Below are 12,954 nucleotides of genomic sequence, written 5' to 3' on the forward strand. Positions count from 1 at the left end.
GCTACAAAACAATTTTCAGGTTTTTTTAATTACATAAAAAAGAGATATAAACTCTAGAATCATCCTCATTGCCATGAGATACTCACTCTGTGTCTGAGAAACACAGGACTCAGGCCAGCTTAGGGGAGAGTAAACTCCTGTTTTCCATCCATGCTGGGGCATAGTGGAAGGGTGGGCAGGTCCCCCTGCTCTTCCCCTCCTGCCCCTGCATGTGAGGAAGGTAGAGTCCCCTCTGGAGACCCATGAGGCTGCAAAGCCCCAGGGCAGGCCCAGCGCCCAGTCTGGTTCCTGCCTGGCTGGGTCCCTGGTCACCTCAGGGGGCGGGGAAAGCCCACCCAGCCCTCAGCCCCCCTGTGCCCTGAGAGCTGCACTTTCCCCAAGCTCCCTGGCTCTCCAGACTCACCTAACGCTGGTGAATCTCCTCAAGGCCAGGCTTCTGGAAGTCACCTGGGCAAACCTGCAAGGGGAAAAGTCACCCGTGGCTTTCTGACCTGACACTCGAGTGGGCTGACCTTGCTGACTCGAAGCCAGACAAAACCTGCAGACCTGGTCGCTTGATGTCGTGGCATAAAGCGGCACTGTCCAAATGTAAGATCATTTGAGGACGAGTCTGGTCAAATTTAAAAGTCATCTAGTTGTAACTTCTAGAAATAGCTAAGTTTAAAAACAAAGCACTTGATTCTTTCCTTATTTCTATAGTTTAAAAAAAAAATCACTCAAAACTAACAATGGCAGTCACAAAGGACAAATACTGTCTGCACTTATAGGAGGTTCCTGGAATAGTCAAACCCGTAGACACAAAGTATTAGGTTATTAAGTATGGAATGTCCGATTTCCTTAAGTATTAAGTGTGACAGTTGATATCTTTAACATTTCACTTTGACACTTCTTGGGTTTTTTTGTGTTTTTTTGTTTGTTTTTATTTTGAAGGTATATCCTTATTTTTTCAAACGCACGGTTTGGCTTGTGATTATCTTTCAAATTTTCTTTTAGAGCAATTTTTGTGAAAGAATGGATAAGTCAAAAATTTATGTTAGTTTTGAATATGAGTTTCATTGTGGAACCAGTGCAGCACAGACAACTCAAAATATCAACTAAGAGTTTAAGAAGGATAAGGCTAATGAAGGCACAGTAATGTCAATAGTTTGAGAAGTTCCATTCTGGTGATTTCAATCTTGAAAATGAGCCATGTGGGTGACCTGAGACCAAGGTGGATAATGATGAGCTGAAAGCTGTAGTGGAAGAGAACCCATCTCAACCTATGCATGAATTAGCAGCGAGGTTTGACGTTACTATTCCAACAATATTGGACCATTTGAAACAAATGGGAAAGGTAAAGAAGCTGCATAGATGGTTCTGCATGAATTAAACGAGTGTCAGAAGAGGAATCATCTCAAAGCTTGCCTTTCTTTGCTGTCACAACATAAAGGCAAACCATTTTGTATTGTTACATGTGATAAAAAATGGATTCTTTTTGCCAGTCGCAAGCATTCAGCACAGTGGTTGGATAAAGATGAAGTGCCGAAACACAGTCTAAAACTGAATATTCATTTAAAAAAATCTATTGGTGTCCGTTTGGTGGTCCAGTGCCGGTATTATCCACTACAGCTTCATGAAACCTGGTAAATCCATTACAACAGATGTCTGCTGCAACCAGTTGGATGAAATGATGAGGATGCTTGTGATTAAGCAGCCAAGATTGGTCAATAGAGACAGGCCAATCCTCTTGTAAGACCACATGTTGCAAAAAACGCTGCTCAAAGTATAAGGGCTGGACTTGGAAACTCTCTGTCATCCACCCTGTTCACCAGACCTTGCACTAACTGACTTCCACTTCTTCAAGGCTTTGGACCACTTCTTTTTTTTTTTTTTTTTTGAGACAGAGTCTCACTTTGTTGCCCGGGCTAGAGTGAGTGCCGTGGAGTCAGCCTAGCTCACAGCAACCTCAAACTCCTGGGCTTAAGCAATCCTACCGCCTCAGCCTCCCAGGTAGCTGGGACTACAGGCATGCACCACCATGTCCGGCTAATTTTTTCTATATATATTTTAGTTGGCCAGATAATTTTTTTCTATTTTTAGTAGAGATGGGGTCTCGCTCTTGCTCAGGCTGCTCTCCAACTCCTGACCTTGAGCGATCCTCCTGCCTCGGCCTCCCAGAGTGCTAGGATTACAGGCGTGAGCCACCGCGCCCGGCCCTGGACCACTTCTTGCAAGGAAAAATAGTCAATTCTCAACAAGCTGTGGAAAACACCTTTTATGATTTCATCGCCACTCACTCTCCAGGCTTCTTCGCTGCTGGCATAAACAAGTTACTGTTAAGATGGCAAAACTGTGTCTATAGTTCAGGTGCATTTTGATTAATTGTACTGTTTCTCATTTGAGATATAATAAACTAACCTGATCGGAAACTGGACATTTCATATTTAGTGACCTAATAGAATGGAGGTTGCCAGGGGCTGGGGGAGGGGAGAACAGGGGGTTAATGTTTAATGGGTACAGAGCTTCAATTTGGGAAGACAGAAAAATTCTGGACATGGATGATGGTGATGGTTGTATGACAATGGGAATGTGCTTAATGCTATGAACAGCATACTTTAAAATGGTTAAAGTGGTAAATTTTATCTATCTTTTACTACAATTAAAAGAACAAAACCACAGCAGCCTGTAATGTAAAAACAGTACAAACTGCAGTTGCCAACAGGCCACCTGCACTTGGAGCATCTGGAGGGGCGTGGTCCAAGAGCTGGACCTCAGTGACGCACCGTCTGGAATACCGTCTGGGACAGGAAACTGGCCGTGACTTTGCTGAGGTCGCTCTCTCCTCCCATCTTACAGAGGATGTAGCCATACAGGTTCGCAGCTTGGAGAGAAATCCCGGCGATGACCAGGGCCTGCACTCAGACAAAGAAGGTCACTTTCTAGAGCGTTTATAGAAATGTTCCTCCCAAACCAAGAGACTGGCTCTGGCCTACGCCTAATGACAGTGACAGCCGGCCTTCACTGGGCACTTACAAACGCTTGTGGACACCGCTGAGTCATCAGCAACCCAGGAGGCTGCTGCCGTCATCATCCCATTTTACAGCGGGGGAAACCGAAGCGCAGAAAAACAAAAGCTGCCCCAGGTCACAAAGCCAGAGTGTGCTCGAGCCAGGGTCCAAACTCCAGAGCCCACGCTCCTGATCACAGTGCCGTCTGACTCTCTAGGGATGTTCTGTGTTCTCACCGAGTGGACTGGAGCAGGGTGATGAACTGTGATACCTCCGGAATAAAATTTCAGAACTCAGAGGCTAACTTATTCCTATCTGGAGGAGCTTCCCGTCCAAGGTAGAATGTCATATTCTTTTCTAAACTCTTATCAGCATTACTCATAAGAACCAAAAGGGAGAAACAACCAAATGACCATCGGCTGACAACAGATGAATAAAATGTGGCCTCTTCACAGAAGGGACATTACTCAGCAGTACGTGAAAAGGAGTGAGGGGCTGATTCGTGCCCCAACACGGATGCAGCTCGAAACGTGCTGAGCGAGAGAAGCCGGTCGCAGAGACCACAGAGGATATGATTCCACTTACATCTGTAGAGCCAGAAAGATTAGTGGGTGCCACGTGTTGGGGACAGGGAACAGGGACAGGGATGACAGCTAAAGGGTGCAGACTTTGTTTTATGGGTGATGGCTGCACACCTGGACCACACAAGAAGCCGCTGAACTGTACACATTCAGTGGACAGATCATATGGGATGCCAGTTGCATCTCGATAAAGCCGTTACCACTGACCCATCAATCAATAATAAATAACGACCAAAGCGCCTCCCGCCTTACCAGCCACTTCAGCTTCAGGGAGAACAGGGTGCTGAAGAAGAAGACGATCCAGATCACGGGGCAGATGATGAGGCCGAGCCAGAAGATCCGCGCCTCAGCTTCTGTGGCCGCGATGGCGTTTGGAGAGACCTGTGGCAGGAAAGCCATTGCATTTTCAAAACGAGCAGGAGCGGCTGCCGGCGAGCACGCTCCCACTGTCACGTGCCTGGCCTGTGCTCTCGCTGCACGCGCGTTTCAGCGGAGCTCCGGGGGCAGGGGGTTTGGGCGGCAGTCAGCTGTGCACGACACCGAGAGATTACCTTCCTGGCTTCAAACACCCAGTGGCTCCTCCCATCCTCGTCTATCTGGTTCCACCACCGGAGGCCCACCATGAGTCTGCCCGTCACGTTCTAGGGACAACGGACAGAGTGACTACAGGCGGGCCCTAGGCAAAGAGTCGTCATCACTGTGTTGACAAGTGAAGTAAAAGTCACCAATTCATGTCACATTTGTACTGGGAGCAGGACGAAAAGGGCCTTGAGCTGCAGCGGTTTCTCTAATTAGTTTTCGGGGCTTCTTTTTTTAACTAAGCTTACTTTACAACGTGACAGACTCTCCTCCCCCCAAATGTATGTATTTTTATATTCGTATTATATGTTTTCAATACATTATGTATATATTATATGTAAATTTTGCCAAAAAATCCAAAGCCGTATGGGGTTGTCACTTTCTTCATATACACATGTGCAATGGTGGCAGTTGACACCTGGAAGCATTTATTAAACACCAAACAATGTATTTCTTTCCCCTCGAATTGGAAGGGACACTGGTTAGCATACTGAAGTATGTCTCGGCATTCTGAACCCAAACACCTCTTGGTCCCACACGCACTGGGAACATCGCCCTCTGGACACAAGCGTTTCGGGAGCAGTGACATCCTGGGAGGGGGCCTCACCTTCACAGACCAGAAGTCCAAGGACAGGAGGAGAAGCACAGTGACAAAGCAGCCCACAAAGCTCCTGCTGAACCAGTCGCAGCACATGTAGGTGACGATGGCGCTCACCCGGAAAAACAGGTGGAAAAAGGTGGCCAAGGGGTGCCTAGGAAAGAACCCAGAGGGTGCCCTCACTCCAAGCGCTAAAAGGACAGTCGTTGAACGTCACCCACCTTTCAGACCTGCCTGGGGCTGTCAGCATTGCTCTACAGAATGTTCTCCCCGTCCATTTCAAGCTGAAACCTTTTTCTCCCCCTCGAAGAATCCAGTACTTTCCCCTAACTAGACTCCTAATATCACGCCCCCTCTTCGAAACACAGTCACATATGAAGTAAATGTGACAGTGATCACTGCCTTCCCTCCTAGCAGCGACAAGGACCAGTTCCCTAAAGGTAAAGGTTGGGTTTTCCCGCTAGTCACTGAGCACCGAGCTCACGTGCAGCCCACGGGGCAGCCGTCCCATGTCGTCGGGGAATGGGTGGGAAATGACTGTGACTCGTGAATCAGTGGTGCATTTGGATGTTGACATCTAACCTGCGGGAAGACGGCTCCTGTTCACTGTGCCTTTCGACACAGACCTGGTCAGAAGGAAGACAGCCCGCCAAGGGGAACATGCTCATCCTACCTCGGACGCTTTTTTTGTTTCCTTAGTGAGTCTGAGAGAAGAGCTAGGACCCTTTTCGTTTAAAGGGTCACTGAAGTCTCTGGAGCAGATAAGTATTTACGGGGGTCAGGCAGGGGGCACACAGGCCAGACAGAAGACACCCAGGGCTTTCTGTTTCTGGCCGTGGTATCCCAATTTTGGTAGTGCACACAAGGAGAGAGCAACACTCAGCTACAATCAAGCAAACAACAGTGTCAGCCCCGTGGTGGACGGTGGTGAAAACAGCAGCTCAGTGCTGGGGAGGCGACTGTCGTCAGACCAGGCAACTGTGCAAACCAGACCCAGCACTGCCGGATCCTAGATCTTCGCAAGAAGCCGAAAATCCAGACTCGCAATGGGAAATCTTGATTTTTAAATGATGGCAACTAATTATTTTAATAAAATATCACAGGCTGTTGTTTCTCACTGGCCTGCGTGCTGTCAGCCGGCCACCCCTGGGTTAGAGTTGCCAAATACCGTGGGCTTCTGCGAATGAAGGCAGGATGGGGTGGGGAGAGGGGCCCAGGACGGAGCTGCCGGAGAAGGAACCTGTGTGTTCTCCCCAAGAAGAAACACGGTCTGAGTAAGCAAACCATAGGCGCCTATAAAATAGTGGGGATTCGGCTGCCCAAGGGAACATTAAGATTCAGAAGCAGAATTCATAGTGACTTTTGCACTTACTCCTGGGGTTCCAAAGGAAGAGTTTTCACCAGAACAGTTCTCACCTGTGCATTTCAGACAAGGTGGCCTGGGTGAAAACCATCCCCGGAAGTGCACCAGCATTTAATAATCAGACATGGGCATGCAGAACTTCAAAATAGCTTGGGATGTTCCAGAAGATAAGACTCTTGGGAGTCTCTCATACCTTTTTCCCCTTAAACCTCATTGAGAATTTGTCAACTAACTGAATACAATTTTGCCCCTTGCCCCTGAAGGTAAGAGAATATTCTTATGACTGAAAGTTCTTCAAGGGCTCAGCCCCTGTTTAAGATGCTTTTTGTATCCCTAATAGCACCTGGCATTTTAGATTCTTGGCAGGCACATCTGTTGTGTTGAATCTTGTAATCGGTTCAGTTAGGATCACTGGAAACATCTGTCTTCTGTGTAGAACAACACTGACGTAAAAAATACACATATAGCTTTTAAAAGAGGTCAGAGCATGATGTAAGTGTGCGCTGATCCAGGTAAAACCTGGAAGCGAATGTGTTCAAATAAATTCCCTGCTCACCTACCTCTTTTCTATTTTGTGTCTGGTTTTCCTGAAATAAAATGCAGGAAAAATTCCAATTATTGGACGCCTCCACTTAGCTGAGTCCTGATTAACTGAACGGAAGGTATTAGTATTATTATTATTCTGACAAAGCCCAATTTGGATAGGATGCCTGTCGCACTTTAAAATGTTGCCTCGGTCCTGTCTCACGCAGGTTGCTTTTGGCTCCTTCCGAGTCCCCACCTGGTCCACATCTGGAGCTTGCCAGCCTGTGCCCAGCTCATGCCAACGTGGTCTCAGAGCATTTTCTCCTTTTGAGAGTTTTGAAGGCCATGGCTCACACCCATCTACTCTTCCCCGCCATGGGGTCCGCTGTCCTGCAGCCACCTTGGCAGCACAGAGCACACACCCCCACCACCAATGCCCAGCCTGGGAGGCTGCCCCGTGAGAGGCAAGCAGCACAGTGGTCACAGCCACAGGCTACATGAGCCTGGGCGCTAGACCACCAGGGTTCCAATCCGGGCTCCAAGCTCTGAGTAGCTCTCTGGCCTCCCCTAAGCTACATAACCCCGTGATGCCTCAGTCTCCTCTTCCACAAAATGGGGGTAACAACAAGAACCACTTCCTAGGACAGTGAAAAGATGGCGTGAGGGTGGCACGTGTAGAGCACTGGAAACACACGCCGTGCTCAGTCGTGGGCGACAGCCGTCACCATCTCAGCCCTCAGTGTGGTGCCAAACAGTCCCACCACTAAGAGCCAAACTGTAAAATTCCCCCTACAACCACAACTTTCTCTCTTTCACTCCTGAGGGGCCTACTTTTCATCTTGCGGGGATCCCCCAAGACTCCTGATCCCCCAGTATTCCCCAGAACGACCCTTCACCATGCTCCACTTTAACAGGTGGCGTCTCCTGCTCAGTGCCCAACTCCTGCCCCCACGCCCCCACCCCACCCCGCCAGCCAGGAGAAGGGAGAGAAAATGACACGATGTTGAAAGGGGCACATGGACTCGCTCCAAGTGTCAAGGTGGGGAGATTCTCAATGGGCTTTTGTTCAGCTTTCCTCTGTGTATCCATTTGCACAGTTCTGGCCCCAGAACACCCACTGTCTTCCTCCTCCCTGAAGGGAAGCACAGTAAGTTCTCAGCCTGCAACGTGCATGAAAGTCACCCAGGGACATCTTATGCTGTGCACGGGACGCAAGGATTACAGATTGGGGTGGGACCTGGACATGAACTGCACAAAGGAAAACCATGGGTCCACACCCGGCCCAGCAAACTACAACCCAAGGGCCAAGTCCGGCCCGTGGCCTGTTCTGTAAGTACAGCTTCAGTGGACACGGCCACACCCACTCACTGGCCTGCAAAGCCGAAAATATTTACCCAGCAAGCGTGCCAACTCCCGCTCCAGACCCGCAAGAATGATCTGGTGATGAAATTAGGCACCAGTCACTCAAAACAAACCCAAATGCAACAACCCCCCCACCTGCTCTCATCCCCCCCAAAAAATCTACTTTCGAAAGCTGTGGGGTGCTTGCTGCCTGCCCAGCAGAACCAAAGGATGGTGCTGGAAGTTGGGACCGTGCACTATGACAAGTGAGCTTTACTTGATATACACTACATCTTAATTAAAATTTTCCTGTTCAAAGCCACTTACCAAAGACAAATCTTTGCAAGTCACTCTCAAAATCTTACATGTGACATAATCCAGCAATCACACTCCTCCGTATTTACCCAAATGAGATGAAAACTCAGGTCCACAGCCAGGAGCAGTGGCTCATGCCTGTAATCCCAGCACTTTGGGAGGCTGAGGCAGGAGGATCGCTTGAGCCCAGGAGTCTGAGGTTGCTGTGAGCTGTGATGACGCCACGGCACTCTACCCGGGCAACAGAGCGAGATGCTGTCTCAAAAAAAAAAAAAAAAAACAAAAAAAAAAACCCCATTTGTCTGCACAAAAAGCAACATACAAATGTTTACAGCAGCTTTACTCATAATCACCAAACCTCAGAAGCAACTAAGATGTCCTTCGATAGGGGAGAGGATAAACTGTGGCAGCTCTAGACTAGGGACCGTCATTCAGCGCTACAAAGGAATGAGCTATCAAGCCACGCAAAGGCCTGCAGGAACCCTAAACACATATCGCTTAGTGAGAGAAGCCAATCCGAAAAGGCTGCCTACTGGCCGATTCCAGCTATCCAACCTTCTGGAAAAGGCCAAAGCATGGGGACAGTACAAAGATCAGTGGTTGCCAGGGGCTGCAGGGTGGTGCAGGGAGGGACGAACAGGTGGGGCACAGGGGATTTTTCAGGCAGTGGAACTGCTCTGTGTGATACTGTCATGGTGGATGCATGTTATCGTGTGTCGGTCCACATTCGTAGAATATACTACACCAAGAATGAGCCCTCATGTAAACTGTGGACTTTGGCTCTTCGGTTGCAACAAACGGACCACACTAATGCAAGATGTGAAGGGGATCCGAGGGAGAGAAGGGGAATATACGGGAATCCTCTGTACTTTCTCCTCAATTTCTCTGTAAACTTCAAACTGCTCTAAAAAAATAGATCCCAAATTGTCAAGGGACACAGGCAGGGGTGTCCGTCTAGACAGTCAGTCGGGGAGGGTGCGGCGTCCAGAGGCACATTCGTCACCTTTCCACGACCGCTAACGCAGGTTTCCCTTGGCAGGGAGGCAGGAGAGGGGGGGCTGATTCATCCTAAATTCAGCAGTGATCTAGCAAAATTTTTAAAAATTGCCTTTTATTTGTTTAAATGACTTTGAAAACTGCACTCTGGTTTTTAAGACCATGTCCAGCTTGAATTCAAACATCGTATTTTAAATTTCCTGTCATCTTTCACACATTCTGGAAGCTTCCTGTCAGTATGGCAAAGGTCTGCAGAAAGGCATTACCCATGGTCCCCAACCTCTGGGGCCGTGGCCGGGTACCGGTCCGTGGCCTGTTAGGAAATGGGCCACCCATCACCACCAGCCCCAGCACACCCACGACACCCTATCCATCCCCCACCCCCAGTCAGTGGAAAAATTGTCTTCCATGACACCGGTCCCTGGTGCCAAAAGGTTGGAGACCACTGATTATTCTTCCCTCTTGGTTTTCTTTGCTGCTAAATAGAAAGCATCTGAGATGACATCTAGAATTTGCTTCAGAATAATCCGGGGGTGGGGAGTGGATGGACGGGGGCGAAGATGCCACGGGCCGGCGTGGGCTGATGCTGACTGGAGCAATGGAAAGGTCAGGTTCATGGTTCTCTGTACTTTTATGTAAATTTGAACTAAAAAGTAGAAAAAGAAAGCAATCAGCAGAAGCAGCCTCGACTTTGGATGGAGACAAGACGCCTTTCAGAATAAACCAAGCCCACGGTTGATATTCTGGGTGCTAGGTGGCCCATCTGTGCTAAAAAAACCAAAAAACAAAAAAATTCAGACCTAAAAATCCCCAATTGAGTAATTGGCCATCACAGCTGGATGCAAGAGGAAAATTCCAGAAAGCAGTTTCCTTTCTTCTGGGCTTGCCAGCTCCTCTGCCAAAAAAAAAAAAAAAGTGAGGGGGCACCCTCGGTGGAGCCCACATGCCCAACCCTGCCCCGCCAGGCCAGTGTCATCCAGCGAGTCCAGATCCACGTGCCGGCCCCGTCCTTGCCGGGCACACAGCCCTGGGCAAGGTGCTAAACCACGCTGAGCCGCACGTGGAAAACGGGAGAAACCATTCACCTCGGACGCCTGAGGCTGCCGGGAGATAAAATTCCCACCGTGCCAGGTCAGGGGGAGACCTTAAATGACTGTGGCTACTGTCACTCTACTGATTACTTGCCTCATTAGTCATCAAGACTTTTGGGAACAGAAGAAAGAGAAAAGCCCTTGACCAGGGATGCTCTTTTTGGGTGTCCTCTGTTAGACGGGTGTTTTTCCCCCATTGTTAAAAACGAGTGCTGTGTTGCTATTTATGTCTTCAGCCCCGACACCCACGTATGCTCAGGTGGCTTCTCTGACAGTGGTGCACCACTAGGAAGGTGCTGGGTGCAGGGGGACCCCCAAGTGCTGGGGGAGACAGCTAAGATGGCATTTGCCCAGAAGAAATACATCCTGTCACTTCACCCACTATCTCCTCCACGTACCCTGGGCGCTTGTTAGCAGGACCCCCGGCTCCACCCCAGACCATTTTAACAAGACCCCCAGGTGATCTGTGACAACTGAAGAGCCTCCCCTATCCCATTCTCAAGATGAACTCAGTTTGAGGACCAGAGCAGAAAGGACTTCAGGAAGCCAAGCCCGGAAGAGCAAAGATCCCTAGAAACACTTCAGGAGCCCCGAGGGGTCCGCACGAACCCAGGGGGTGAACGGTCTGCGCTGAATGTTTTTTTCTTCTCTAAAATGGCCCAGACGCAACATCAGCTCCATTTCCCTTCCCAATTCTGGCTTCTCGCTTCCAACAGCAGCAACATCCTCCTAACTCCCCTGACGGCGGGGCGTGGGACGAGGTTTTCAGACTGCTCGGGTGTCAGTCGAGGCTGATGCCCAGGTGCCCGTAGATTCCACTCAAAGGTCAGCACATTAAGAGGTTTGCGTGTGGAAGTGAATAAAAGAACAGACTTCCCTCTGGTCGCCACAGTTTTTCCCTCTTGTTTCTGTTCTTTATTTCTTTTTAAAGAGACCTCCCGACTTTAGAGGCTGGGTGTGCTGAGCATCAGAAGGGAAGAACGAGCCCACGGGGACAAGTCAGGGCCCCTGGCTGCTCGGCCCAGGCTGGCCCGTGTGCCGATCCTCGTCCCCCCACGCCCCACCCCGGGGGCTGCAGAGGAACCAGCACCCAGGCAGACCCGCCTGGCACCAGCACAGCCCGGCTACAGCCTGTCATCCACTCCCTGACGCTGCTGGACTCGTGGACCACATCCTTTTAGCAAAAGCTCCAGAGTTTTCCAAAGAAAGGGGGACCCAAAAGGACTGAAGACAGGCATCCAAACAAAAACTCGTACACAGTGCTCACAGCAGCATTTGGTCACAACTGCCAAAAGGTGGAATAACTCCAAATGTCTATCAACCGGTGGATGGAGAAACACGACGTGGTCTGTCCCTACAACAGGGTATTCATTCATCTATAAAAACATGACATTCTGACACGCGCACTGATTGGACAAACCTGAAAACCATGAAGCTATGTGACAGAATCCAGGCACAGAAGGATGGCTACTATACGATTCCATTTACATGAGGTACCTGGAGTAGCCAAAGTCACAGAAAGTAGAAGACAGATCACCAAGGACTCAGGCAGGCGATCGCGGGGAGTTAGTGTTTCATGGGGACAGATGACAGAGTCTCAGATGGACAAGATAAAAAAGTTCTGGAGACGGACGGTGGTGACGGTGGCACAGTATGAATGTACTTAATGCCCCTGAACTGTCCACTTGAAAATGGTGAAAATGGCAAATTTTATGTTATGCATATTTGGCCACAATAAAAACACAAAGGCACAAAGCACTGATACATACTACAGCGTGGACGAGCCTTGAAGACACTGTGCTACGTGAAAAAGGCAGGACACGGAGGTCAAACGTCATAATGACCCCATTTCTATGAAACGTCCAGAATGGGCAAATCGGTGGAGACAGAGAGCAGGTTGGTGGGCGCTCAGGGCTGGGGGAGAAGGGAGAGTGACTGCCTGGTGGGTGCAGAGCTTCCTTTGGGGGTGACGGAAATGTTCTGGAATTAGACAGTGGTGAAAGTTGCACGACACTGTGAATGTCCTAAATGCCACTGAACTGTGCACTTATTAAAACAGTTGATTTTATGTCACATATATTTACAGTTTTTACAAAGAAGGGAAGAGAGCAATGGGAGAAGGAAAGGCCCTGACTTCAATTGCTTTCCTTAAGAAGGTGGCAGTAGGGCAGGTGACAGTGAGTAGAGGGCCCAAGGGACAAGTTCAGACCCAGCTACACCACCGAGGACCCGTGTGACCCTGGGCAAGTGATTTAGCCTCTCTGTGGCCCAGTTTCCTCATCTGTAAAGTGGAATGATCCGAGTCGGAGCTGCTGTGCTGCACAACCCCAAGGGGCGCCAATCAACCGCAGTCCATGTGCATTGCCGTACACAGCACGCCAACCTCATGGCGCTTCTGGGTAATCACAAGAGAGTATCAACGCACGGTGACAGCTCAGGACCCCGCCTGGTGGGCAGGCAGTGTTCAGTGACATCACGATGCATTTGTATGGGGTGTAGCCACTCCACCACCTCCCCTTTGTAGATCTCGGGGCTTCTCCACATACAAATCACTGAGGGGTTGTGTGAAAATGAAGAT

The 12,954-nt window shown here is 49.3% G+C and overlaps 1 protein-coding gene across 1 annotated transcript in view; it reads right to left on the reverse strand.

Moving 5' to 3' along the window:
• Nucleotides 1-12,954, reverse strand: part of TVP23A (trans-golgi network vesicle protein 23 homolog A) — a 29,050-nt gene that overhangs the window by 545 nt on the left and 15,551 nt on the right. The window contains exons 3-7 of the mRNA XM_045542119.1: nucleotides 4,755-4,899; nucleotides 4,120-4,209; nucleotides 3,821-3,949; nucleotides 2,763-2,891; nucleotides 404-457 (exon numbers count right to left, since the gene is read on the reverse strand). Coding sequence (XP_045398075.1) covers nucleotides 404-457; nucleotides 2,763-2,891; nucleotides 3,821-3,949; nucleotides 4,120-4,209; nucleotides 4,755-4,899 — 547 coding nt within the window. The remainder of the gene's footprint in view (nucleotides 1-403; nucleotides 458-2,762; nucleotides 2,892-3,820; nucleotides 3,950-4,119; nucleotides 4,210-4,754; nucleotides 4,900-12,954) is intronic.

Source organism: Lemur catta, chromosome 2 (assembly GCF_020740605.2).
Source record: "Lemur catta isolate mLemCat1 chromosome 2, mLemCat1.pri, whole genome shotgun sequence".
NCBI lineage: Eukaryota > Metazoa > Chordata > Mammalia > Primates > Lemuridae > Lemur > Lemur catta.